Source organism: Sycon ciliatum, chromosome 10, assembly GCF_964019385.1.
Source record: "Sycon ciliatum chromosome 10, ocSycCili1.1, whole genome shotgun sequence".
In the NCBI taxonomy this organism is placed as follows: Eukaryota; Metazoa; Porifera; class Calcarea; order Leucosolenida; family Sycettidae; genus Sycon; species Sycon ciliatum.
In genome coordinates, this window is record NC_088652.1 from 8,705,577 (window position 1) to 8,732,717 (window position 27,141).

The 27,141-nt window shown below is 45.3% G+C and overlaps 1 protein-coding gene across 1 annotated transcript; it reads left to right on the forward strand.

Annotated features, from left to right (window-relative positions):
* The first annotated feature begins 811 nt into the window (after positions 1 to 811).
* Positions 812 to 26,282, forward strand: LOC135825963 (sushi, von Willebrand factor type A, EGF and pentraxin domain-containing protein 1-like). Its single transcript, XM_065338604.1, has 9 exons — positions 812 to 872; positions 3,011 to 3,283; positions 4,934 to 5,155; positions 5,464 to 5,652; positions 12,262 to 12,381; positions 13,149 to 13,379; positions 14,050 to 14,508; positions 15,348 to 15,545; positions 26,016 to 26,282. Exons 2-9 carry the CDS (start codon positions 3,214 to 3,216, stop codon positions 26,273 to 26,275), a joined length of 1,749 nt encoding a protein of 582 aa, XP_065194676.1. The 5' UTR covers positions 812 to 872; positions 3,011 to 3,213; the 3' UTR covers positions 26,276 to 26,282.
* The last annotated feature ends 859 nt before the right edge of the window (positions 26,283 to 27,141 follow it).

Consider the following 27,141-nt stretch of genomic DNA (forward strand, 5'->3'; position numbering starts at 1 on the left):
ATTTGGCCCCAGATGATGTACAGGTTATCAGTGGTCTGAGGATTGCCTTAGCTTTGCTATGTGCATGAAACGCAGCGTTACAACAATGACCTATCCGGCTGTCTCTGTTCTCTTCTGCCTTTTGTGGTAATGCTCCATCCTTGTGGTGTTGAACACTCTAGGCAATCTGGGAAATCTCGCTATTGTAATAATATTAATAAATAGAACTCTACCGTTGTAAACACTTGTCAGATATGTCCATTGTTCAGTGAATATATTTATTGCACTACGTGTCTAACTGATTGATAATGGAGTTCGACATTGCTGAGTGAATGCGGGAAAGAGGGGTCTGCTCTGAAGCCTTTTGCTACGAATAAAGCTGCAGGAAGCCTCACCACCGCTTCTAATCTCTCAAGATGTAGACAAAGAGCCTGAAGTGTGTTTCTGTCCTTAGTATCGTATGTATCGGAGAAAGATTAAGAGGAAAAAAGATAAATGAGGAATTCACCAAATAGAGGATCTAGATAAATCCAAATAGGGAGTACTACAAGTAACGAATGTGAATTTGATCTTCTCCTGCTGCTTCTACATGCGTGGTTTTGCGATGTGCTGATCCCGATTTGTGAACTATTACCAAATTTCCAACTCCCTCTCAACGATGTAATCACCTTTGTGTTCTTTTCCCAACATATCTTCTTTCACAGCAATATCGTGTGGAAAGCCAAATATTACCAATGCTGCTTGGATACAATACACGAACATCACCCTTGGAAGCAATGCAACTGTGGAGTGCATGTTCGGTTACTATTGGTCACACAGCACATCTGAGACCACCCATAATGGCACCATTACATGTCAAGAAAACCTCCAGTGGTCAGAGGGCTACTGTGAAGGTGAGATAGTACATTATATACATACATGTATGTTGAAGACAATGAAAATGATATGTGTAAGCCACACTGAAAGAGGTAAACCCTTGTCAACAGTTTCACATGCTTTGCCGTTGTAATACCCTGATGTTATAAGGTCAGAACCTGTTCCGAAACATCGAGAGAATTCCCCGAAAAAATACCATTTGAAGGATGCTTCATCGAGAGTATAACCCTTCCGGTAGAGTTTAATTTTTATGAGTAGCTTTGGCAACACTTCTACGTCACCTATGGGCCCAACTTCACGCTTGCATGCAAGATGGGAGGTTTATTTCTCGCTGTGGATGACATGGTGATAGATGATGGCATCCTGAAAACATGTTTCCATGGAGTTGTAAAGTAAAAAAAAGTAAATTATCGTATCCGTTCCCGAAGGGAACTCACGACGGCCGCTAACACCCGATAAACCCTAGCGGCAGATGCAGCGCCTAACGGTGGGGGTGAGTGGGTAAGTCTCACAACCACTGGCACAAGTGCCGAAAGCGACCCCATTAGCTGCATCCATGTACCCCTTGTGCCTTGCCACAAGTTCCCAGTTGACTGTGGGTAGCAGCACGGCTGGAAAACCGCTCCCAGGCAGGACTTGAACCAGGTACCTCTCGTATCTCAATCATGGTCTTTGACCAACCCACTGTGCCTGCCTGGTTGTTGACATGGGGTATATTCATAGGCAGCACTGTCGCCAGTAGGTTTCCTGGAAGAGATTGCGGAACTGAGTGAAGTATGAGCAGCAAAAACAACATGCGTCTAATGATAATGTTCACAGTACAAAGTCCTTTCTTTGTCCAATAGGATTACCACTAGATACTTGCCAGTAAGATTGTGTCGTCCGCATCCACCACTGCTTCATGGATTTGGAGATATTCCAATCAATTTATAGGCAATGTTCAGTCAACTCCACCAGTACACTGCGCTAATAGCCGACTAGACCCTTCTGCACACAACTATCACCACTGCGAGGACACTTCCGTAGACGATATTGATAACTCCTTCAGACGGCTGTTTCGCTAATGCATAGCTCATCAAGGAAGATGTCATCAACATCGTCCACGGAAGTGTCCTCTCAGTGGTAATGGTTGTGTGCAGGAGGGTCTAGTCGGATAAGAGCGCAGGGAGGTGACTCACCATTTTCTTCAATGGCCGAGAGCTCTGTCGCACGCTGTAATAATAATTCTTAGGCATCTGTCATTTTCACCAATGATAATCTACGCCTGGAGCTATTCATTTAATTAATTCTTGACTTGTGAAGCATTTTCTTTTGCATTGCCTTGTGCAGAGGTATTTCTTTCAGGCTCTGTGATTATATGAAGTAGAATGTAACACAGAGACCGCCGTAGGGAAATATGTATGTATACATTACAATCTAGGATGGCGGGTTCTTGGGAATGAGATTATATTGTCTGACGATGTACTTTGGCTTATGAAGGAAAGATGAAACTTGATGAGTGCGAATCGATACCCAGAAATCTTTGTTTGGTGTGCATATCACCCTATAGGCTTATGAAGGAAAGATGAAACTTGATGAGTGCGAATCGATACCCAGAAATCTTTGTTTGGTGTGCATATCACCCTATAGCGTCAACGTGTAGCATTTCCTGATGCGAAGTGTCAAAGGTAACTCAGCCTACGCCTCAGCCTCACTCTTTTAAAAGCTTTTCATTCTTACTTTTCGGGGCATCAGGTCCCTTGGCAGTCCCCTCCTCTCCCAAATCTTCACGACCTGAAATGATGCTGCCCACACTGCCTCCCAAACCAGAGGCCAAACATCCAGTATTCTCCTTCTCCCCCCCCCCCCATTCATTTCCCAGCCAGGCCTCTACAGTCTCTCATTTCTTGGTGCTAACCGCTTTAATGCACTACCCGCTATCATACGATCCCAGCGTACCTTGCCTGCTTTTCGCGCTAGCTGCTCACAATTTCTCCTTGGACATTCCTGTTGGGTATACCCAAGTAAAATAACTTGTACCAGTGGTTGTGAGACGTATCCCCTCACAACCCACCGTGAGTTCCTTTCGGGATCGGACGCGATCATTTACTTACTTTCAATGGTATTATTTACGGGGATTTTGATTCTTCGAGTGTTTCCATTTTTTATATTCCAGGGGTGGTTTGCCGAGCAACTTTCACAGACGGGCGCAGGAGCATCAAGCACGGAACAGTTCGCAGTTCTTACACTCATTGGCTGCAATTATGGTCATACTCTCAAGTACGTTGGATCTGGAACTATTCCGCTCGTGTTCCATTTGGAGACAGTCTGACCTTTACATGTTCAGCTGGCTATTATGTAACCAACTCAACAAGGCAGATGAAGACACAAGAGACGGTGCAGTGCAGAGTTGACGGACGATGGTCGAAACCAATCCCATCTTGTTCAGGTAAGCTCGGATTCTTCCTCTGGCCTATCATCTAAAATTGCAATAATTATATTATATAATAATTATAGAAAGGAAAAAGACAAAATGGATACGAGTTAAGAGTTAAGAGTTTCTACATTTAATCATGGCTCACCATCCGAGTTCCAAATATATAATTATGGCCATACTAACAATATGACGACAGAGAACGTTTTTTAACTCTGAGTTTCACGCACTAAGCGATCATCAGAAAACGATAATAAGTAAATCTGGATCAGTACTGGTTTATATATCCACAAAGAAAAGTGTAAATGGCTGCATCACGGCGCAAATCTAAAAGTTGTGATTGGCGGCAGTGCAAAGCGTAAATGACTGCATCATGGGGCAAATCGAAAAGTGCGAATGACAGCAGTGGTGGAAGGTGATAACCACTGGACCTGGTTGTATCTTACTTAATTAGGTGATGGCTGTGGGTGGTTTGAAGCTCCGAAGGTACGATATTTTCCTGTACATTTGATATGGTTTGCTTCCTGAAGTCCATCACAATAAGCGATATATCGGTATAGCCGATAATAGTGTATATAGTGATATTTTAGCTGTATTTTTTCTGATTTGATTTTGATTTTGACGTGTTCTATCACTATAACCGGTATATCATTATATCCGATCACTTTATAAACGATACTTACTGTAGTACTTGTTCTCGTGGCGACACTTTGACACAAGCTTACTCCTCTCTTGAGAGAGAGGTGCTTGTGTGCTTGCGCGGGTGCCATTTTTTCTGCCAGGCACAGGTTGCACCTTTTGCTTTTGTTACTGTAGGCCACTGCTCCGCGGTGTACCGCTCATTGAATGCTGCATGCCTTCCCTTCATCCTTCTTGGCCCAGAAGTACTGCTATAGGCGGGTGTCCTTCTCGTGTTGTCTCAGTGGTGGGCCCAAAGTACTCCAAACATTTCAAATTTTCATGTAGGTAGATAGGAACTGCCAAAAGGCCCATGGTCTCGAGGATTTTAAGGAGACCAATTGGACCCAGGATGTGGAACATACGATGGTTTGGGGTCTTGCAGGGTTCCTGAGTGGATGGCCCGGCATTTGTGACGCGCCAGTCGTGAGTCCATCAGTTGACGGGCAAGAAGCTAGAGCTCACATGCTTGAAGGATATACATTACCCCCAAAGTTGGAACATTTTAGTAATTGTGGTCGATGTTGCGAGTGTGCCACACGATAGTCGGAAGTGACGGTGTTGTGAACTGGTGCTTTGAAGGTGTTTGTCGTTATGAAACCGGTGTGTCACTGAACGTTCCTATCCGCAGTGATGTTGTCGCTGGGCGAGCACTGCACAATGAAAGGATCTTGGAGGAAAATATTCATTAGTCTTCTCAGGCACTCCTGGCGAGGCGTGCATTCACTGACACACTGTGTACTGAGCGAGGAGTAGTGCCTTCTTGCAGGGTTGGCAAATGGCCGGTCCGGCATTTTTCATGTTTCCAAGAGACCAGTGTCGAGTCAGACAAGTGTCAGTCAGCCGCCAGGAAGCTCGACCTCGAACTTGGATCAGTCACATTGGTCTACAAGATAGATATAACTTTAACTTCATGAAATAGTACAGCTTCCGTTGCAATGCATTTACTTGCTCATCCATTGTTTGTCTCTTGGTGCTATGATACAGCTGTAGAATGCCCTGTACCATCTACATCGCACTTCAATGGAAACACATCGCTGTTTCCACGCAAGGAGTACTACAGATATGCCTTTCGCAGTGGTGCCATAAACTACGAATGCAACCCCGGATATCACATCGCTGGGCAAGAAAGCAATGTCACAATCATGGGAGTGAAGTGCGAAACTAGTGGAGAATGGTCACACAAAACAGGGGACATTAGATGCGAACGTGAGTATTTTTTAGACATTATTTTTGTTATGAATGCAAACATAATCCTTCATACTACTAGCCCAACGCACAATCTGTGATCACAATAAACATTTCTTTAACAGCGGAACATTTCTTTCAGTTAACTATCGCACAGCTTGTGTTTCCTCAGCACAAATGTAGCCCACTTTTGATCTTCTTCTGCTGCTTCTACATGCATGTTTCCGTAATGTGATGGTCCCGATTCGTAAACCCTTACCGAATTCCCAACTCCCTATCAACGATGTTATCGCCATTGTGTTCTTTTACCCGCACATCTTCTTTCACAGCAATATCGTGTGGAAGGCCAAACATTACCAATGCTGTTGGGATAGAATATACGAACATCACTATTGGAAGCAATGCAACTGTGGAGTGCATGTTCGGTTACTATTGGTCACAGAGCACATCTGAGAACACCCAGAATGCCACCATTACATGTCAAGAAAACCTCCAGTGGTCAGAGGGCTACTGTGAAGGTGAGATAGTACATTATATACATACATGTATGTTGAAGACAATGAAAATGATATGTGTAAGCCACACTGAAAGAGGTAAAACCCTTTTCCACAGTTTCACATGATTTGACAGTGTCATACCCTGATATTGTAAGGTCAAACGCTGTTCTGAAACACCGGGAGAATACCTCGAAAAAAGACCATTTGAAGGATACTTTATCGAGAGTATAAACCTTCTGGTAGAGTTTAATTTTCATGGGTAGCTTTGGCAACACTCTTTGTCTTCTACATCACGTATGGGCCCAACTTCACGCTTGCATGCAAGATGGGAGGTTTATTTCCCGCTGTGGATGACATGGTGATAGATGATGTAATTCTGAAATCATGTTTCCATGGAGTTGTAGACATGGGGTATATTCATAGGCAGCACTGTTACCAGTATGTATCCTAGAAGAGATTGCGGCACTGAGTGAAGTATAAGCAGCAAAAAATAACATGCGTCTTGTGAGAATGTGTTCACAGTAAAAAGTCCTTTCTCGGTCCAATAAGGTTACCACTAGATACGTGCCAGTATGTGTCATCCGCATCCACCTCTGCGTCATGGATTTGGAGACATACAATCAATTTATAGGCAATGTTGAGTCGCCTCCAGCATTACACTTCGCTCTTGTCTTAGCCGACTAGACCCTCCTGCACACAACCATCACCGCTGCGAGGGCCCTTCCGTAGACGATGTTGCTAACTCTTTCTGACAGCTGTTTCGCTACTACACATAGCTCGTCAAGGAGAGAGTTATCAATATCGTCTACGGAAGTGTCCTCGCAGTGGTGATGGTTGTGTGCAGGAGGGTCTAGTCGGCTAAGAGCGCAGTGTAATGGTGGAGGTGACTCAACATTTTCTTCAATGGCCGAGAGCTCTATCGCACGCTGTAATAATAAATATGTGGCATTTGTCATTTTCACCAATGATAATCTAAGCCTAGAGCTAGTCATATAATGCTTGTCTTGTGAAGCATATTTCATTCGCATTGTCCCGTGCAGAAGCATTTCTTGAAGGCTCTGTGATTATATGAAGTAGAATGTAACATAGAGACCGCCGTAGGGAAATATGTATACAGTACAATCTAGGATGGCGGATCTATGGGAATGAGATTATATTTTATGCTGATGTACTTGAGCTTATGATGGAAAGATGAAACTTGATGTACGAATCGATACATAGAAATCTTTGTTTGGTGTGCATATCAGCCTATAGCGTCAACGTGTAGCGTTCCCTGATGCGAGGTGTCTAAGGTAACTCAGTCTACGCCTCACTATTAAGCTTTTCATTTTTACTTTTCGGGGCATCAGTTCCCTTGGCAGTCCCCTCATCTCCCAAATCTTCACGACACACAATGTTGCTACCCACACTACACCCCAAACCAGATGCCAAACATCCAGTAGTCTCTTTCTCCTCCCAGTCATTTCCCAGCCAGGCCTCTACAGTCTCTCATTTCTTCGTCCTAACCGCTTTAATTAATGCACTACCCGCTATCATACGATCCCAGCGTAGCTTGCCTGCTTTTCGCGCTACGGGCTCACAATTTCTCCTTGGGCACCCTGTAAGAAGGCCATGCCTGTTGGGTATATCCAAGTAAAATAATAAATACTCCTATTACTAAGGTTTATCACGCATGGCACATCAGATTTTGTGTTGTTTTACTAGCGGTTGCAGCATTACATGTTACTGGAGGGGATATCATTTTATGGGAGGTACACATCACCTCTCACTGTTAGTTGACTCGGGGCAAGTCCGCTATAAACTTGCTAATTGAGATACCCATTCTTAAACAAGGTTGATGACCGCGTTGTAGAGCCAGATTTACTTGTGATTATGTACTTAACCTGGCTCTCCCTGCCAACATTATGGGATATATTACTAGTTGCCCCATAACCGTTGTGGGCATCTCCGATGCAGACTTTCCCTTATTGATTTGCTACTGGTTGAAAACAAATTGTTACCAGACTACTCGTTCTGTCCGATCTCTCCAGGCGTTACATGTATAAGTCAACCTCTGCAAAATGCTAACATAAACCAAAGTGGCAATGGTACACATCCATCAACAGTTCCAGTCCGATGCTCGCTTGGGACTGTGTTCTCCGGAATTACCCAAGCAGAGAATTTGACGAATGTCATTGTAACAGCGGACTCGGTTCGGGTTACATATATTATTCAAATTACAAAGGAAACAACTCGTACTCCAGAGGAACAAAACACAACCGAGCATCTCCGGCTCCTAAAAACAACCACGGGCCCAGATCCAGCGCGTGCAGAGTTCCGCGCGGATCTACTAATCCAAGTCACAGCAGAGTTCAAATATAGCACACTGTACAGCGTTGATTTGTGGACATCACCATACAAACACATGCATATCATGATCCAACACATGCACAAGTCATGGTAGCAGGGCTGCTACATTTCTCCCCTTTTTGGAAAAAGACACAGTCAGCGACGAATTACGGCTTCCTTCCAGGCCTGGCTGTCGTCGTAGACGTAGACTTAGCTGACTTAGCTGCCCATCGCAGATCAACACACCACCTGATCGTCTTGTCGTTTTTTGGTGCTGGCGTTAGCGGTGAGATGAAGTCGTTGTCATTGACTGTCTCCACTCTCTCAACTACGCCCTGCGCTACCCACTTGTCGACTTGCTGGCGAAGTGACGGCAAGAGAGCTGCAGCGACTCGCCGAGCGGTCTGTTGCACAGGCGTCGCATCTTCGTCCAGCGTTACGGCTACCGGACCCTTCATTGCAGCCAGGGCATCCGTGGGCTCCATGGACGCGGCGGGCATACCAGGCACTGACAAGACGTGGCACACATCTGGCCTGGTGTCTGAACTTTCCAGAAGGCCGAGTGCAATGCTGGCACCTTCACCGAGGAGGGATACGACATGGTAACGGCTGTCATCGATGACGTGGATTAGTTCCACACACTCATAACCACGGTAGCTGAGCCGTCCCTCGAACACTCCCACGGGTTGTACTTCCTGGCTACCAATAGGCCGAATCCGCGTGGATGGTGAGCCCAGGTCTTGGCCAGCAGGCAACTGGGACAGGGGCAGAATGGACACTGTGCTCCCGCTGTCCACACACATGTGCAACTGGTGTGCATAATCCAGTAGAATCGGGCGGAGTGGCAGGACAAACCCAGTCTTCCCCGCTCTGACACTAAACACGTCGCCATACTGGCTGTCCATCCAGCCACAGGGTTCTGTTCCTGCGGGTGGTGGCATCTGGCGTGTCATGTTACGGGACGACGCTACTGATTCGGTATGCTGCACGGCGCGGCTGCTCCGACATACTCTTGTAAAATGGCCCTTCTTATGACAGTTTCCACAGGTTGATTAGGTAGCAGGACAGAATCGTTTACCTGGTGGATGCTGTTCCCCACAGTAGTCACATAGTTGTGCTGGTCTGGGTGCTGCAGGTCGACGGTGCTGCATTCCTGAGGCAAACGAAACCTCTGCTGAGGAACCTCCATGAGCAATGTTTGACCCAGACTGCTGCTCACCCACAGTTGCTGTGGCCAAAGGTATTGCGTGGGCACTCTCTGCAACTTTTGCGAGGGTGTCTTCGCCGCTCTCCAGCGCTTTCTGTCTCGTGTAAGGCGACATCAGCCCACGGGCGAACAGGTGGACAGCTACTGCGTTTAAAACCTTCTCCACGTGGTGCTGGTTGTCAGGTCGCACGCACGCACGCATTTCTTTCTGGATCCGGTGGCGATATGCCTGGATTGACTCGCCATCGTGCTGAGCCACAGCAAAAAGGGCGGCCAAGCGGGAAGTTTTACTGCGCTTTCCACCGAAATATTCTTCAAACAAGTCCACCAAACCTTGGAACGGGTCATTTCCGGACGGAACAGTAGCATATTGCTGCCACAAGTAATGCGCAGCATCCTCGCCGAGGTTTGAGCCTGCAACTAAATGCTGTTGTTTCTTATCGGTGACGACATGTAGCTGGAACGCAATTCCTAGCTGGCACAGCCAAGTTTGCAAGTGGTCGGGGCCAAGCTCGTGTTCCAGGTCTAGCTTTACGCTGACTTTTACCTTTCCTGCCATGCCAAGTGTGAATCCTCTGTAATTTAAGTCCTGTTCACTGCGCCAATGTAACAGCGGACTCGGTTCGGGTTACATATTATTATTCAAATTACAAAGGAAACAACTCGTACTCCAGAGGAACAAAACACAACCGAGCATCTCCGGCTCCTAAAACAACCACGGGCCCAGATCCAGCGCGTGCAGAGTTCCGCGCGGATCTACAGCTAATCCAAGTCACAGCAGTGTTCAAATATAGTACAGCGTACAGCGTTGATTTGTGGACATCACCATACAAACACATGCATATCATGATCCAACACATGCACAAGTCATGGTAGCAGGGCTGCTACAGTCATGTACGGGAATTTACTCTGCCAAGCCAATAGTACCTAGAATGGAGGCTGCCAATGTAAGCTTAGTTCACTCCCGTGCTCTATTTACTCTCAAATCCGTTAGTAGGTTTTCATTTTTTGGGCGAATGGCAGGTAATAGGGAGTTCAATCGCAGACTACTAAAAGGTAACTAGTTACTCATCAGAGTTTTCATTATACAAATCAAGCCCCTTAGTCCCACTAAAACATAAATAAAGCGCCACCTTTCAACTGCTTTTTTCTGCACTGTGCACTGTTTGCCATAAGGTCGGTTTTCGCATCTGACGGCTCTAATGATAATTACTTGTGTGTAGGCACTTGTATTATTAAAATCTTGAAGGAAGCTTTACGCAGCTTCATTGTACTTGATTAGTTTGCATGCAACATGCCTACACTCAAGGATGATGGTCATGAAGACAAAACAAGTTGAAACGATACTTCTAATGGATTTGCGTGAAATGCACTCACTGCTCTCTTGAGTGTAGGCAGGTTTCCTGAAAAATATTCAAGTACGTGTATGTCACTACAAAAACAGTCTATGGGCCACCATTATACCAGAAATGATACACAAAACGTTATCCAAATTATCGGGCCTTCCCATCTGGCAACCTCTATGCTGTTCTCATTGTCAGGTGCAAATCACACTTGTAATAATAATGTCAGTGACATTCATTACTATGGAAAAAAGAAGAAGGCGAGTTCAACTATTCATTATTCGTTGTTACAAATACACCTAATCACAGCGATAATTTGACTGAGAGTTTATAACTTTTGGGGAAATGGTGGCCAATAAACTCTTATTCATACTTACCTCGGATAGTGAAATATGAAAATTCCGTGTTCTTATTGTAAGTAGCCCTGCCCTTGGCCATCGAGTACTCTATTTTGAGCAGCCTGGCCACTTTATGTTTACGAAATTTACGTGTACTTGACGTATTTCTTATGGTATTCTCACAGAAAAAAACAACATTGCGCCGGGAAGGAGACCGCCTGGCTGAAGTATGGCGGAAAACAAAAAAATCGGATCACTCCTCGGCGACGAGGAAGATGTTGCATGAAGGAAACAATTAGCAACGGCAGCCTTCAGAGTGCTATTCACGGTATGGTGTCGTCGATCGATCATCAGCGAAAGTCTACGGCTAAGGCTTTACAACGCGTTTGTCATCCCTGTGCTAACGTACAATGGAGGCACCTGGGGACTGACGGCTTCAGCATGGGAGCGTCTGGACACATTCCATCGCAGACAACTTCGGAGTCTCCTGGGTATCCGCTGGCCGCAGGTGATTCCAAACAGAGCCCTGTACGGCAGATGCCACGCAGACCCCATCAGTGCCCTCATGCGGCGATCCAGATGGGGCCTGTTTGGGCATATCCTCAGACTCCTCAAGACACGCCTGCCGCCCTCACTATGCGGAGTTACTTCACCTTGTGGGGACAAGGTATGGCGAGGGCGGCCACGGACAACCATCGTGTCCACACTATCCGCGGACCTAGAATCAGCAGGACTGAGAAGTCGGAGGAACTTGGCAGACCTGGAGCACCTGCGGGCCATCGCCGCTGACAGGCCAGTGTGGCGCGGGCTGTGCCAGGATGTACGCAGTAACTAACGGATGGGACAAAGGCATTGTACAGACCCCGTGCATTTAGCACTTACCATCGACCATGAGTTACAAACCTATCGTCGTTGTCTGTTATTCTTGTTTCATTTTTTGATCTTTCGAATAGATCCCGTGCATTGAGCACCTATCATCGAACATGAGTTATGTGCCTATCGCCTGCTGTCTTTTTACTTTTATTTTTTGTTTTCCTCTCTGCCCACTCTGCCTGTTTTCTGGCACATGCGAATACGTGGACTTACTGTTGACGTAAACGCGGACGTGCGTACAATAATATTAATAATTGTCATACACCATTACTTTGAGCGAAAACTCACAGTTTTGTTGCTGTTTACCCATGTAAACAGTCAAAATGGGTGAGGCGGAAGAAGTGGCGACGTGTGCATTGATGTCTGCACACAATGAAGGGGGACGTTCCATATAAATCATAATAATAAATAATAACATGATCGCCACACAGCTAAGACAATACATGTTACCCTAACGAATGTGAAAATCCAGTGTTTGCCTTTATTCTACAATGCGGAATAATCTCATACTCTTCGTGTTGATTTTTTCTCTCTGATGCAGACTATAATGAATGTGCCAACAGCAATCACACGTGTCATCAGCATGCAAACTGCACCAACACCATAGGATCATTCAGCTGCACATGCAACCCAGGATATGTTGGAAATGGGCACACAATCTGTAAGTGTTGGGGTAATGGCTTGACGTGTTGTGTAGGCTAGTGGCGGGCTAAATGTCATCGTTATTGCTGGTTATTCGTATAGATTTCATAATCAACTGAACAGACGGTGAAATACGTGTAGATGAAGAAATACATGTACACATGTAGATGAGCATGGAATTGTTGCAATAAACATTTTCGTGAACGTAGAAAATTGACGAATAAGAAATCAGCTGAAGTCAATTTCCTAAGGTCAACTTGTTTATTACTTGAGTACGCAATTACCATTTTTCGGCACAGCTCATCAAGCATATCAGGTACCAAAGAAAAAACACATGTAAATGAATGTTCCTGGCACATTGGTCATAATCTCTTCAATTTCGACCACGACCTGTGAATTGACTCTAGGCTTGTGAAGGCGGGCAGGCATAGGTCTAAGGCCATGATTGAGAAACACAGGGTAGATCTACTAGGTTCAAGTCCTGCTTGGAAGCGGATGGATTATTTCCAGTCGTGCTACGGCCCACAGTTGTTGGCACTCTTGCCCTGGCACCAGGGAAATATGGATGCTGCGAATTGGATTTTCGATTTTTCACCACTGGCTGGTGGGCTGATCTACTCGCCTCCCATGTGCTGAAAACGCAGTCTAACTGAGTCTCAAGCGAACCGTGATATTTTGGGGAAGGCTACCTTCCTTCCTACAACACATGAGTCATTCTGTGGCCTAAACTGAAAATGGCACAGATCTCTTGCAAGTGAAATGTATTCTTCTTATTCAATCTTCCAGGCAATCCGAAACTGGAACTATCATCCGCAGAGTCCATCAGCGCTGTCGTGATCTTCGGAAAACCCGACTCATCGAGCCCCTGGAATGCTACGAATATCTACACAAATATCAACAGCAGTACCGTGATCAGGGAGAATGAGGAAGACGAGCCGTTTGCCTTGATTGCATATCCAAAAGAGACTGCAGAGAGAAAGGTGCCAACGGTGCTCTTCCAGGATGTAAACACGTCTGGTAAGTGCACTGCGCAACGGCCTATTTACTGCATTGCCATCATCAAACGGTGAGATCCTCATTGATACGGTCTATACATTGGAAAATAGAACTCTGCGTCTTGAGATGAGGTTATGGCATGGAGAGATTGAATCATTATCCATAAGATCAATTTGCTTTCCGTCTCTCTCTCTCTCATGACATTTTATTGTGTGTTTCTCTTCTTTCAGATTAGTTTTGATTTTAAAATTTATTGTTGTTGGCTACATATAATACTTATTGCCTTTTCCGATTGAAGAAAGGAGGTAGTAAAATGCAAAAGCCCTTGATGCAAAGTTGCTCGCCTCTTGCCTTGTGAATGAGGCATGACCCAATGTTAACGTTTTTCTTCCTTAGTAACCAGCACGTATCGATGCAGCGAATGGGATTTTCGGTCTTTCACCACTTTTTGGTGGGTCGGATCCTCTCACCTCCCTCCGCTTAAGGAGCTGCCTCCGCGGCTTGTCCCCAAAGAGGGTGGTGGCGTCCCTACGGATGCGAAAAACTCGGCTGAAGCCGAGTCTAACGCGAACCGTGAATTCTTTTAACTAGCAAGAAACTTTTCAATTTACCATAACTATAATGTTTCTGGAATGTGTACTGCGCTTGCATATACATTTTAATAGTCTGGACTGCTTTTCTCTTCTTTCAGAATCCAAATGGGTGCGGGACGTCACAGAGACACCTCTGAACTTTGTCACATTCCAACCTGAAAGAGAAAACGTCACCATTCATTTCATCACACTGCCTTGGAAGACGTTAGAGACTGTTGAAGGTGAAGGCATCGAGCACCGTGCTAACTATCGTCCATTCCAGCTGAACTGCTATCGAAAGCCGCATATTTATGCAAACTGCTCATGGGATGAAAGTGCACTGAACGCCAATAACAGCTTCACCGCATCGCTAAATCAAGGCCGGCCATACGAGTTCCAGCTCTTTCGCATACACGGGAACAGCACTCTTGACATTCTGACTGGACCCGAAAGCAACAGTTCCAACAGTGATGATGCACAACGGAGGCCACGAAACAAGAGAGATAATTCCGTCATGGACGATGTCATTGCGGCGGATGGTCACACACTGCCAGTTCCCCTGGTCGTTCCTTTGGCAGGTACAGTACATGTAATGACGATTTGAGTATTGAAATTCTGTCATTGCCTTACTTCGAAGTAGAAAGATAGCTTTCTATCAGATACGTGTTTCCACAATCTCCAGAATACCGAATTAATTAACATTATCAACTAATCGTAGAGCTACAACAGGTTTAGCTTTACACTTTTGTTTCGTGGGTTCCAAACCCGTAAGTGCTATAACAAGCGGGATTACGGCATTTCATTTTACAACCTGCCATCTTGAATTACTACGATTCCAGGAAGCATGGGCTCCAACTGTAGGAGCAGCCCAAATCTTCTGCAAATCCCACCGAAGTCGTAACAACTTAGCCTGCGCCTGAAAGCGTAATTTACACGCGGTCCGCAACACACATAATTGCCTGACCTATGAGCAACTACATTTTCGTGCAAATTGACATTTTGCTTTCTCGACCCAAGCACAATCATGCCCTTGAATATCGAGTCTAGCCCCAAACTGGATGGAAATGTTGGTATAGATGAGCATTCTTACACAGAATTCTAACTTACATCAGCCACAACAAGCCCCTCTAGATCAGACCACTCACAGTCTCTCAAGAACAGCAGACTGGCTTGCGATGCCAGCATGTTAAGTGCATTCTAGCTTTCCGTCTACAGAACACATAAAAGACGCAAATCCTGATTAGTTGTGTGAACTTGTATCAACGCGCATTCATCAGAGAATGCACGACATACTGTCTAAAGTCCTCAAAACCCGGCCACGAAATCCCTTGTGGTGGATCATTTAGCGGTAGTCGCTCTTAACCTCGAGACAACATTGTGTGAGTATGAATAGAGTGTTCGGTACATTTCCTTTCAGAAATACATTGCCCTGTTCCAGGGCAGACTGCTGGATTAATAGTGATCAACCGTGGAACTACTGTTCTCCCCGGAATAGTAGTAAATGTAGAATGTGATGCTGGTTACTACATTACCGGTCAATCACAATCTACCACACAGAAGCATATCACTTGTGGAAATGGCGGTCAATGGACACCATCTGTGCCATCTTGTTCACGTAAGTGCTATATTTATGGATCCACCAATATGACACATACCCACTACATTAAAATAGTTTTCAAAATTGATTTTCGTGAGCACAGCTAGGTTGGGAACCAGTACCACCTACGTTCTTTGAGATGGAATGTTTTTGTACACTGATATGTGAAATGCGCTCTGTTTGGCTTGCAATGTATCAGTCCCACATGTGAGTCCAGCATGGAATTCCCCCATAGTAATTAATGCGCCAATTTGTGCGTGGAATGACAGGCCTAAAATGCGTTAGAGATCCCACTGGTCCGTTTGTTAAACAATATTGCTACATGACTTGCTGAGCTTCATCATATCTGATATGCCTGGCGTTGCATCAACCGCAACAAGCTTCTCTATATCAGACCACTCACAGCATCCCAGGAAAAGCTGACTGTCTTGCGATACCCGTCCAATGCAACGCAGTACAAACGTCAGCGGAATATAGCAAAAACGTTATCACGTGTAGCCCATAAAGAATACATCCAGTCCATTACAGCGGAATATAGCAAAAACGTTATCACGTGTAGCCCATAAAGAATACATCCAGTCCATTACTAATTCTCTCACCGACAGCCAGCGTCCATCACTTCACTCATTTATAAGAACTCTTCGTAAATCAGCATCGTCATTGGCTCTAGTCCAACTGCAATCACACAGTCTGACCAAAGTTCCGCCACTGCGCCTCTTGATATTGCGGATGCTCTGAATGAGCAGTTTACCAGCTTCTGCGTTAAGGATAGACCTCAATGGTTAGTTCCTCCTATCCACCAAATACCTGTAGAGTCAACGTTTACATCGCTGACGATTTCATCCCGTACTGTAACCAGATACATTCGCAGTCTCCCAAATAAGAAGTCTCCTGGTTACGATGGTATACCAAACGAAATCCTGAAACACCTCCAAGACAGCCGAGCATATCCGTTATCGCTGCTCTTTAACATCTCTCTGTCGTCTGGAATCCTTCCCTCCGCATGGAAATACGCATTAGTGGTCCCAATTTATAAGCGCAAAGGCTGCCGGTCGGATGCAACGAACTACAGACCCATCTCCCTACTGTGCTGTATTTCAAAGCTGTTTGAGCGCATTGTGTACGATCAGCTATATCGACACTTGTCACCGTACTTGCATACCATGCAGTCTGGTTTCCGGCGAGGGGACTCCACAGCTCTGCACCTAGTCCACCTAATCCAAAACATCATGCAGTCCCGACATTTGAAAGAACATACTGGCATGTGCTTCTTTGACCTGGCGAAAGCCTTTGACACTGTTTGGCATAGAGGCCTGATTGCCAAGTTGGGTGCCTATGGCATTGGTGGCAACCTGCTTTGTTTCTTTGAAAGCTACCTAACTGATAGGTTACAGGCTGTACGCGTCCGCAACACCCTCTCGTCTCCCCAGGCAATTAATTCTGGTGTGCCACAGGGGTCAATCCTGGGGCCACTATTCTTTTTAGTCTACGTCAGTGATCTACCGATGTCTGTCCCTAATGTTTCACTATTCGCCGATGACACCACAGTTTCCGCTTCAAGTAGTTGCAAGCAATTGCTAGTCAATGACCTCCAGAAAAAGATAAACTCCACCATTTCTTGGATGTCGACTTGGAAGCTGAGACCGAACACTAGTAAGACCAAAGTGATGTTCTTCTGTAGCGGTGCTAGAGATCAGTTCTGTAATGCGTCTTTATCATGTCCTGGCAGCTCATCGACCATAGAAATTGTCCATGATCATAAGCACCTTGGTATAATTATTGACGACTGTCTAACATGGGCTCCTCATGTAGACTATATTTGCAAGAAAATTAGTAGTGTTCTCGGCATACTATATCCTCATCGTTCTCATTTGCCAAATACATGCCGTTCTATGTTTTATCGCTCGTATCTATGACCTATTTTCCAGTCTGCATGTCAGTCTTGGTGTAGTCTAAGTCAAAATCTTGTGAACAAACTTGAAATCCAACATAAATCTCTTCTTAAAATATTGTTTAACAAGCAGCGTTTATTTCCTAGTCTTGAGCTCTATTGTATCAGCAATACTCAGCCACTGCAAGATAATCGCAAACAGCAGCTTTTCGTTTTGATCCACAGAATTCGCCAAGGTAAAATTCCCATTCATCTCTCCGTATTCAATTGGTTTTCTCTGTCCCGGTCCACTCGTAATAGTCTCTCACTTCCCCGTGCTAATTCAGCCGCATTTACCAACTCTCCTCTGTTTTTGTCCTACAGCCTTTGGCTGCAACTTCCCCAGCATGTTAAGACATCAAAATGTCTTTCCAGCTTTAAAAATGCACTCCGATCGCATAATGTAGTACGATAGGATCTCATTGCTGGATTCTTGTCTATCCATCTTTCTTCTCTTTTTCTATATTCCTTTCTTTTCTTTTCTTGCCGTGGTTGGCTATCACCCCTCTCTCGCACTTTGCGTGCCAATTGGTCATGAACAACGAGTTGAGTGAAATAAATAAATAAAATTAATAAATAAATACCAGCATGCTAACTGGCCTACTACGAAACTCTGACTGAGAAGACATAAAAGGCGTAACTCCTCACTAGTTGTGTCAACTCGGGAAAAGGTGGATCCATGAAAACATGAACCACACACTGTATAAAGTCCTCAAAACCCGGCCACGAGAGCCCTTATCGTGCACCTTTCCGCGTCGGTCGCTCTATATTATCGAGACAACAGTGAGTGAGTATGAATAGAGCGTTTGTTACATTCCCTTTCAGAAATACATTGCTCTGTTCCAAGACAGACCGATGGGTTAAGAGTGATCAACCCTGGAACTACTGTACTCCACGGAATAGTAGTGAATGTACAATGTGATGCTGGTTACTACATTACCGGTCAATCACAATCTACCACGCAGAAGCATATCACTTGTGGAAATGGCGGTCAATGGACACCATCCGTGCCATCTTGTTCACGTAAGTGCTATATTTATCGACCAACCAATATGACACATTCCTACTAAATTGAAATAGTTTTCAAAATTGATTTTCGTGAGCATAGCTAGGTAGGGAACCAGTACCACCTACGTTCTTTGAGATGGAATGTTTTATTAACCGCAATCAATAAAACGAGTTGAACCGACATTTGTGTACTTTATTCATGCAATGGAAAACGGTGGAGACGATGTGAAATAAAACGATGAAAATAATTATGAAGAAATGTTGTAGAGAAAAATATGAATTCAAACAAGTTTTCGCACGACACTCATCAGGAATCGTCGTTGTACTAAAGGACATTGAAACAAAATTGAACTATTATAGAAAATCTAAGTTAGAGAAATAACACTAAGAACAACAGCAGTGACATTTCTTCATATTTTCATCGTTTTATTGCACATCGTCTCCACCGTTTTACAGTGCATGAATAAAGTACACAAATGTCGGTTCAGCTCGTTTTATTGATTGCGGTTATCAAATTATTGTCTCCTCGTCGTTTGGTTAAATGTTTTATTTATTTATTTTATCTTATTCCGAGCAATACATGGCTGGGGCAGCCAATGACCACTTTGCATGGCGATTGCAGGGTTTTTATAGCCAACCACGGCTAACAAGGAAAAGAGTAAGACGTCAAGTACACTTATGTATGAATTGCATTATGGTTGGCTTACAATGTATCAATCCCAGATGTGAGACCAGCATGAACTTCTCCCGTAGTAATTAAGGCGCTATTTGTGCGTTGATTAACAGACTTTAAATGCGGCAGGGATTCCACTGGTTCATTTAGTTTTTTTAACACTTTTGCTAATAATGCTGAACCTTATCATATCATGTAACTTGCCTCTCGCGTGTTTGGCCAGCTGTACGCCCTATGGCTGCGTAGAGATAAAGTAGCGGAGAAGACACGCTTACTCCTGTACAACGCTATCGTACTGCCGCCATTCCTGTACAATTGCGAGACCTGGGGATTATCGTCAACAGCAATGGCCAAGGCAGACGCATTCCACCGGCGTCAAATGCGATCACTACTTGGAATACGATACCCAGACACAATCTCAAACGACGACCTATACCGCAGAACCAAAAGCAACCTTATATCAGACACAGTTGCATGTAGGCGACTACGAATGACCGGTCATGTGCTACGGATGGACACGGACACGCCACCGCAAGTGGCCATGAGCGGGTATTTTGACAAGGGCAACAAAGCACCTCGTGGACGACCAAGGTTGACACTGGCCACAAGTCTGGTCGCTCAGCTGAATAAGCTGGGTGTGCCAATGAAGACCATGGAAGACCTTTCCAGGTGCCGACAACAAGCAGCAGATAAGACAGACTGGAAGAAACTGTGCAGCTCGACACCCGAAGAGAAATCAGTATCAGCAGCTACTACACCTAGCTGATGATGCTCACAAGACAGAAGTGGAAAAAACACTGAATTTCTTTATTTAGTGCTCTACTACGCGAAATGTGCTATTATTATTATTATTTGTAAAAAGGCGACGTGGAGACAATAATCTTAATAATGCAATGAATATAACTAAATGCGCACTCATATCACAACCATGGGGACGAATAGTGTATTCCAGAACGTTTTCTTGTCACAATTATCAATGGAATTCGTGACTAAAGAGAATGATGAAACTACAATAGGATTTATACTCTACTGTGGGTCGTACATATGACTTGTAGAGTAGGGCAATATATGCATGCGATAGATGACGGCCCATAAAGCATAACAAATTTACACGTTGGCGAAACTTTTTGAACACAGTAGTGAAATGGTCTTGGAATTTAAGATTAGTGCTGATCTCAACGCCTAGATGGATTACGGTACTTTTAACATTGAGTGATACGTTGTCCATTTGGACAGACGAAGAGGGTGGAGGAGCATAGTTGGAGAACATGGTGGTCTTGGCCGCAGAAAACTCCCGGTGAATGCCTCTAGCCCAGCGCTGGCAGCTTGTTAAATCCAACTGGAAATTGGCCAGATTCTCACCAACAGGTAAACCGATGTTATGAGTGTTGAGCAGTGTAACATCATCAGCAAATAGATAAGGGGCGCTGTGGGTCAATGTGTCGGGAAGGGTATTGATGTAGGTTAAAAACAGCAGGGGTGCAAGATGTGAGCCTTGAGGGACACCACAATTCAAAAGATATTGGGGAGAGATCGTCTCCTTAATCTTGACAGCTATCGTTCTCTGATTGAGGTAGCATTCAAACCATTTCACTGAGTTTCGAGTCATAAAAGTACTCAGCCTCTCAATCAGGGTTGGATGATGAACCTTATCGAAGGCTTTCCTGAAGTCAAGAAATGCACAATCATATCTGTTGTGTTTGTCCGAGACACGAGCCATCTGGTGAGTAAGCAGGATAAGTTGGTCCGTTGCTGATCGCTGTGGAACATATGCAAATTGGGACGGTGATATTAATTTGTTGCGATGCAGGAAGCTGCTGAGACTCAGTGCTATCCGGTATTCGAAAAGGCGACTGACGGGATGCAGCAGTGAAATAGGACGATAATTTGTTGGTGAAGAGGCACTTCCTTTGCCTTTATATAATGGGGTAACAGAGGCCGATTTCCAGGAATTGGGGAAGCACGAAGTAGATAAGCTTAAGTTAAACAGGAATGAGAGGGATTCACACAGTAAATCTGCCATTGAGCGTAGTATCGGTATCATGTGATTTGCTGAGGTGGATTTTCGGGGGGATAGGTGTGTTAGGTCGTAATGGACTTGACCAGGACTAAATTTAGAAGTGGAGTCGGGTGCTTACGTGGTCGGCCACGCTTTGGTCGGGAGGACCTAGCCGCCTGTGACAATAGTGAGAGCGGCACGTGTTGTTTGATACGTTCGGACAGATGTTGAAGGTTGATAATTGTGACAAGAAAACGTTTTGGAATACATTATTCGTCCCCATGGTTGTGATATGAGTGCGCATTTAGTTATATTCATTGCATTATTATTATTATCATATCACATAGAGGACAGGCAGGCGTAGTGGGATGGTCTAAGACCATGATTGAGAAACAGAGAGTACCAGATTCAGGTCCTGCTTGGAAGCAGAAGGATTTTTTCCAGCCGTGCTGCGACCCACAGTTAATTGGGAACTCGTGGCCTGGCACGAGGAAAACATGGATGAAGTGAATGTGATTTTCGGTCTTTGACCACTTGCTGCTGAGCTGATCTACTTACCTCCCACTGCTTTAGGAGCTGCATCTGCGCCTTGATCCTTGAAGGGTGATGGCGTTCCTACGGATGCGGAAAACCCGGCTTCCAGCCGAGTCTCACGCGAACCGTGATTTTTTTATTTTCTCATATCCTATATGCCTGGCGTTGCATCAACCGCAACAAGCCCCTCTAGATCAGACCACTCACAGTATCCCAGGAAAAGCTGACTGTCTTGCCATACCAGCATGCTAACTGGCCCCGTCTTTCCGCCTACGTCTGTAACTCCGACTGAGAATACATAAAAGCGTTTCGTACATTTCCTTTCAGAAATACATTGCCCTGTTCCAAGGCAGACTGTTGGATTAAGAGTGACCAACTCTGGAACTACTGTTCTCCACGGAAATGCAGTGAATGTACAATGTGTTACTGGTTACTACATTACCGGTCAATCACAATCTACCACGCAGAAGTATTTAACTTGTGGAAACGGCGGTCAATGGACACCATCGGCGCCATCTTGTTCACGTAAGTGCTATTTATGGATCCACCAATATGACACATACCTGCTAAATTGAAATAGTTTTCAAATTGATATTCGTGAGCACAGCTAGGTTGGGAACCAGTACCACCTACGTTCATGGAGGTGGAATGATTCGTACACAGATATGTAAATTGCATTCTATTTGGCTTGCAATGTATCAGTCCCACATGCGAGACCAGCATGGACTTCTCCTATAGTGATTAAGGCGCTAGTTTGTGCGTTGATTAACAGACTTTAAATGCGGCAGGGATTCCACTGGTTCGTTTAGTTGTTTTTGCAATTTTGCCAATACAGTGGGCAGACGCATCGGGAGGGAGGGGTGAGGGAGGGGTAGTAGGTTAGGAGATAAGGGATGGAGCCAGTACGACCATAGTATACAATCAAAAGTACATTATATACTGGGGGATTTCTCCGGTTTGGATGATAGGTTATAGAGGCTGTCAACTCCGCGAAGGAGTGCTTCGACCTCAGCTTGAGAAGCAGAGATTTGTAGAAGGGGCTGAGGACGGCAGCGGTGGTGTTGATGGCTGGAGTTTGCTCATCCGCATTCCCCACACTTATCTGCATTGCCCACGGAAAGCGTGCTCTGTGAAATTAAGAATTCATTGAGGGTAGCGTCTTTTTGTGTAGGAGTTTGGCGTTCGGCTTGTACAATTCTTTTCCGCAAAGCTTCCCCCATCTGTATATTTATCCTTGAGACGACATGATCGAGTTCGAGAAGGACCTATGGAGTATGGTAGAAAACGTCAAGTTCCGCCGCGCTAACGACTCGCTGCAAGAAAGGATGAGAGAGGACCTGTCAAGGATCCGGAGATCCGATGACATGCTAGTCGCTGCGGATAAAACAAGGAATCTGCACTCGGTGGACACAGATCTTTACAGTAAGCTACTGACAGATAACGTGACCAAGCACTATCGGCATGCACCTGACCACATCTACGACGACGTCAATGCCGAAGCCAAGCAGATCGCAGAGGATCTCAACATAGCTAACCGGTCCGAAACAATGGCGAGGAAAGATGCTTACATCACATTAAAAGACCACAAAGAAAACTTTCAGCAAAGCACTCCATGCCGGCTTATCAACCCTGCAAAAAGCGACATTGGCCGAGTCAGTAAAAGCATCATGGAGAGAATTGTCCAGACAGTACGATCAGAACTCAACATCAATTCGTGGAAAAATACAACAGCAGTGATCGAGTGGTTCCGAAGATTGGAAAACAAATCCACATGCTCGTTTATCTGTTTTGATATTGCAGAATTTTACCCATCCATATCCGAGGACCTACTCGGACAAGCGCTCACTTTCGCCACACAGTACACGGACATTACACAGCAGGATAAGGAAATCGTCATGCACTCGCGGAAGTCCCTGCTTTTCAACAGTGCTCGGGAGTGGATGAAGAAAGACGGGAGAGGACTTTTCGACGTGACCATGGGCTGCTTCGACGGTGCAGAAGTCTGCGAACTGGTCGGCACATATGCCCTGTCAAAGCTATCGGAGAAGTTCGACAGCGCAGACATCGGATTGTACCGCTATGATGGACTAGCGGTGATCAGAGATGCGACGGGCAGTACAGCAGACCGCGCCAGAAAAACCATATGCCAGATTTTCACGAATCTCGGTTTGAAACTGACCATCAGCGCTGGCATGAAGACGGTAGATTTCCTGGATGTGACACTGGATTTGTCAACAGGGAAATACCAACCATACCGGAAGCCGAACAACAAGCCCGTCTATGTCCACCAACTTTCCAATCACCCACCGGCCATCATCCAACAATTGCCAAAGACAATCAGCAGACGACTAACAGACATATCAAGTGACCGACACAAATTTGAGGAATCGGCACCAGCGTACAACGATGCCCTCAGAGAGAGTGGATACGTGGAACGAGTCGAGTACATGGAAGAGAGGAAGGAGGAGACAGGACGAAGAAAGAAAAATAGGCGGCGCAACATCACTTGGTACAACCCACCCTTTAGCAAGAACGTGGCCACAGATATCGCACACAAATTCCTCCGACTCCTCGACACACACTTTACTCACGGCTGCCGATTGCGTCAGATATTTAACCGCAACAACGTCAAAGTTAGCTATTCATGTATGCCAAATATGTCAAATCCCACAACAACCATGTTCAAAGGAAGAGACAAACACAGGACAAGAACGTCCCCGACAAACGATGCAACTGCCGAGACAAAAGCACCTGCCCAATGGACGGCGACTGCCAAGTACGATGCATCGTGTACAAGGCAACAGTCCAGCACACCGGTAGAGAGCAGCGGCACGAGTACCTCGGCCTAACAAAACCACCCTTTAAACAGAGATACAACAATCACATGAGCACGACGAGGCATGAGAGGATGGAAAAAAGCACGGAGCTGTCCAAGTGCATATGGAAGCTCAAGCGGAAGAACACTCCGCACTCTGTGAAATGGGCCGTCGTCACCAAGGCCCAGGCCTACTCGAACGCGACCAAGCGGTGTCCCCTATGCCTTGCTGAGAAACTGGAGATCCTGGAAGCAGACAAAACGGTCAACATCAACAAAAGGTCGGAGTTGGTGTCGAAATGCAGACACGAGAACAAGTATTACCTGTCCAGATTCTCACCATCAGTTACGTGAGTTTTTCAACATGGCGCAACCTGCACCAGGTGTGGCGCCATGGTGCTTTCTCTCTTGCTGTGGTCTTGCGCTACCATCGCTATCGCCTTTAATGACTGGGTAACACTGCCCTGTTATCGCCTCTATTCTCACCTATATCCGTTAACTCTCACAAAAGAACTCAATACCATTGTCCCAATGCCACGTCTTCACTTCGCACATATGCACTAACTTCCACACTAGCATCAAATATCTAGGCCTGCTCGTAGAGAATTCGATAGTGAATGCTGCTGTCTGATGATCGCTCCGATGCGTGAAACTTTAAGTTACAGCTAACACAGCCTTTCGCCTCTGTTGTGTGTGTATATTTATCCTTGATATTTCTGAGCTACCCAAGTTGGGTGGTGTGCTGCTTTGCTGCTTCGAATTGTAGTTAGACCACTTTGTCAAGTATTTTACTGGTCTCGTCATCGTCCAGTAACAATCCACCTTCTTTGTTCCGTTGGGACTGTAGCTTGCGCTCGTTTTCGTTGCGCTTACCTTCCCTTTTTGGTCTCTCCTTAACCTTGAACCTTCCGATTTTGAAGGCCGTTTGCTAGCGCTACGAAGATGTGTTGAATGTTTCAGTATACAAAATACCAGACATCAGGTGGTCTCACATCAACCCATCATGCCCATGCAACTCCATTCCCAGCTGCAAAAGTGCCAACATGTACCGATGTTTAATTTATACAAAAGAGAAAGACCAAGGAACTACAAGTTACGCTATACTGTCCACTAACACCGCCAGTTACTAAACAATCAGCTCATGCGATAACATTGCACGACACTGGCCGACGGTACTGACATTCTACAACTAACTGGTTAACAGCTCTAGCACATCTTGGATGTTAGTGGACAGTATAGCGTAACTTGTAGTTCCTTCGTCTTTCTCTTTTGTATAAATTAAACCTTGGCTCTCCATCTGAGTCCATTCATGTACCGATGTGACATGATTTTCCATCATCAAGTATAGAGCCATTATGCTGGTTACCCGTCACGCGTGCATCATCATTACATCACTGAAAAGTCATAATTACGTAATACATCATCCACCAGATGATTGCATTCCCTGTGCAACGGCTCTTACTCAGGATATGAGTGATAGAGAATCCATATGATTCCACATGTCGTTTTCTGGCCTTCTGTTCCTGTAGCAATCAGATGTCCCGCTCTACCTCCCATATACAACGTTGAATCGGATAACATTACTATAAGCAGCAACATCGATCACTCCTTCAAAGGCTCAACGCTGCAAATCACAGTGGGTAGGTATCTGGACATCGTCAATTTTCACTGCAAGAGTGAGCCTTTCCCTGAGGACTACGACCCAAGGACTGGCTTGTCGGTAGAGTGCGGGGAAAACGGCACATGGTCATCCCAGAATTTGAGTTGCATTGGAGGTAAGGATGTGTAGCCCCCCCCCCCCCCACACACACACACTATGGACCTCCTCCGAAAAGCATACTTCACGTACATGGCAGCGCGCAGAGAATAGATGCAAGAAAGGAACAACACCATCTTAACCATAGCATGCCGTTCACGAAAATTAATAATCTGTCTACGATCTATTAGTACATGATTGTACTGGGCTTTGGGTCGGTGATGCATACACAGAAACACTCTTCCGAATAATTACTATTTGAGTTATGATACGGGTGATGTGGGCTGCTATTAATGAACGAAAATTGCTGGACAAGTACACGCAACACAGAAACGAGAAGACTTCCCCATTAGGCCTTTCCCCACCGTTGCTCTTCGATGCAGCTACGCTGGTGATATGCGCAGCAGGAAACCAGTCCTTATGACTAGCTTTCAAGGCGAACAAATCATTGACAAAATGGGACGCCCAGCGGCACAAACTTCAAAGATTTCCCAACATGCTCAATTTCTCTATTACTTCAGGCACATTTGAAACCATGGCATGACGTGTAGACCAATTGACTTCCCCGGAATACTTGAGGCATTTACGGTACCACACTGTCTGTTGAAGATGCTGTGCTTTCTCATTGGCGCACAGGCCCTCTCCCCACGCAGCCGATTCCAGGATGCCCTTTAAAAGCATTCATGCTTGATGGTGTAGGTCACGGTCGCCTACACGTGACGAAACTAGCAGCTCCACTAAACACTCCAGACGTATCGTCACCACTAGGTTCTGCCACGCCATTCTCCAACATCACATTGACATGTGACGATGGTTATCACGTGACTGGGCAGGGAAAGGATACGTACGCGGCAGTATTTACATGCAATGAGAGTGGAAGATGGTCACCTGACTGGACT

Coding starts and splice junctions, on each gene's coding strand:
- LOC135825963 (XM_065338604.1), top strand. CDS start 3,214: ATGAAGACACAAGAGACGGTGCAGTGCAGAGTTGACGGACGATGGTCG. Junction 5,156..5,463: donor AGGGGACATTAGATGCGAAC/GTGAGTATTTTT, acceptor CTTCTTTCACAG/CAATATCGTGTGGAAGGCCA. Junction 15,546..26,015: donor ATCTGTGCCATCTTGTTCAC/GTAAGTGCTATA, acceptor CTGTTCCTGTAG/CAATCAGATGTCCCGCTCTA.